Source organism: Poecilia reticulata, linkage group LG22, assembly GCF_000633615.1.
Source record: "Poecilia reticulata strain Guanapo linkage group LG22, Guppy_female_1.0+MT, whole genome shotgun sequence".
Taxonomy (NCBI): Eukaryota; Metazoa; Chordata; class Actinopteri; order Cyprinodontiformes; family Poeciliidae; genus Poecilia; species Poecilia reticulata.
This window is the reverse complement of record NC_024352.1, coordinates 5,518,023-5,519,752: the sequence shown is the minus strand read 5'-3', so window position 1 is coordinate 5,519,752 and position 1,730 is coordinate 5,518,023. Positions and strand designations below refer to the sequence as shown.

The window sequence follows — 1,730 nt, the reverse complement described above, 5'->3', positions numbered from 1 at the left end:
TGGCTTGCATTCACACCAGCCATGTTTAATCCACTTTAATCAAACTCTAGTTTGTTTGTCTAGAAAGTCCGGTTAGTTTTTGGAGGTGTGAACACATAATCCACAATCAAACTCTGGTCTGCCTAAAGACCCTGGTCTCGGTTTGGTCACAGTGAACTCTGGCGCGGTTCGAATGCAAGCGGACCRGAGACCGCTCCAAAAGCAGGAAGTGGACTACAGCGCAGGGCATTCTGGGTCAGTGGAGGCAAAATAAATGCGCAAGTCTAGCACTACAGGGAAAAATGGATGGTCTTTCACCAGAGACAAAAAAAAAAATCTTACAACCGCTAAAATCTGACGCTAATCCACTGTCGTTTACATTTTGTGAAGAGGAAAGCTGGTGCAACGCCACCACAGGGAAGGAGGTGAATTGGTTTGAATTGTTTGACAGTGTAGTGAGAAAGTGAACCAAACCGAAAATGTAAAATATTATCGGAGAAGAATTAACGTTATCAATGGGCAAAACATTACAACCAAGAAGCAAAAACAAAAAAATAAYGCTCACTGACTCGATCGCATATTSTGATCCTGTCATGAAGGGATCKACGCCGTCGCTGTTTGTGTGGAACGACATGAACGAGCCGTCCGTCTTCAACGGGCCAGAACAGACGATGCCGAAGGACGCGGTGCACCATGGAGGCTGGGAGCATCGGGAGCTGCACAACCTGTATGGCTTCTACCAGGTCCGCAGATCTTCTCGCCTAAGCTACATTCACCAGCATTTACTATTTAAACTAAATCGTGTCATTGCAGCACATGGCCACGGCGGACGGTTTGATGTCCCGCTCAGGAGGCTCGGAGAGGCCGTTTGTTCTCACACGCTCCTTCTTTGCTGGGTCTCAGAGGCTGGGTGAGGGACTCAAACTGGATCMATTTTTTAGAGTTTGTAACTCATGAACCCAGAACCAGACGTTTTTTGCTTTCATGTTGAATGCAGGCGCAATATGGACCGGTGACAACGTAGCCACCTGGGAGTATCTGAAGATTTCACTGCCAATGGTTTTGACCCTGAACCTGACAGGCATTGTATTTTGTGGAGGTATTCTGTTACCATTCTGTTACTTCAAAGAAATCTCATTACTTYGCGCATCGGTTGCATCTCTTTTAGGGGTGGGCATTTATCGTATCGCTTATTATGTATAGTGATAATYTTCTTAGCGTGATAAGAATTTTGATTAATCAGTGTCACGATAAATTTTAATTAATGATGTTTTAACACCCCCCCCATCCCCCCCCCCAAAAAAAATGTTCGTGTTATCCGGATTGAAAAACTATCATTTGTAAAAGCACGAAAACCAAAAGACAAATATGATAGTTTTTCTTTGCTGATCAAAAATAAACAAAGCAGAATACGTTTAATTAAACAGATAAAGAACTCAGTGTTTTGCAGGAAAGGTAAGTTTAAATAATTGTAGAGCTAAAACTTAAAAAGAGAAAGGCATACAGTTGTAAAATTCTTTTGATCGTGGATGAAAATAACTAAATATTCAACCTATAAGCAATAAGAGCAAGAATTGGCTCACTGTTTCTTGTTTGCTATATTAAGCCAGGTCCAATTAATTAATTAAGAGTAAATTTGATTTCTCTAAAATCAGTTTTTAAGTAGATAAATACACTTAATATTTCCCATTGCAAGAATATTTTAATTTGTTAGTAATAATTTCCCTCTAATTAATGACTATGATTAATGG

General features: G+C 40.7%; 1 protein-coding gene across 1 annotated transcript in view; it reads left to right on the top strand.

Moving 5' to 3' along the window:
- ganc (glucosidase, alpha; neutral C) overlaps positions 1 to 1,730 on the top strand; it is a 14,294-nt gene that overhangs the window by 7,287 nt on the left and 5,277 nt on the right. The window contains exons 5-9 of the mRNA XM_017302399.1: positions 370 to 412; positions 579 to 722; positions 793 to 889; positions 977 to 1,176; positions 1,430 to 1,434. Of these exons, the coding sequence (XP_017157888.1) occupies positions 370 to 412; positions 579 to 722; positions 793 to 889; positions 977 to 1,176; positions 1,430 to 1,434 (489 nt within the window). The remainder of the gene's footprint in view (positions 1 to 369; positions 413 to 578; positions 723 to 792; positions 890 to 976; positions 1,177 to 1,429; positions 1,435 to 1,730) is intronic.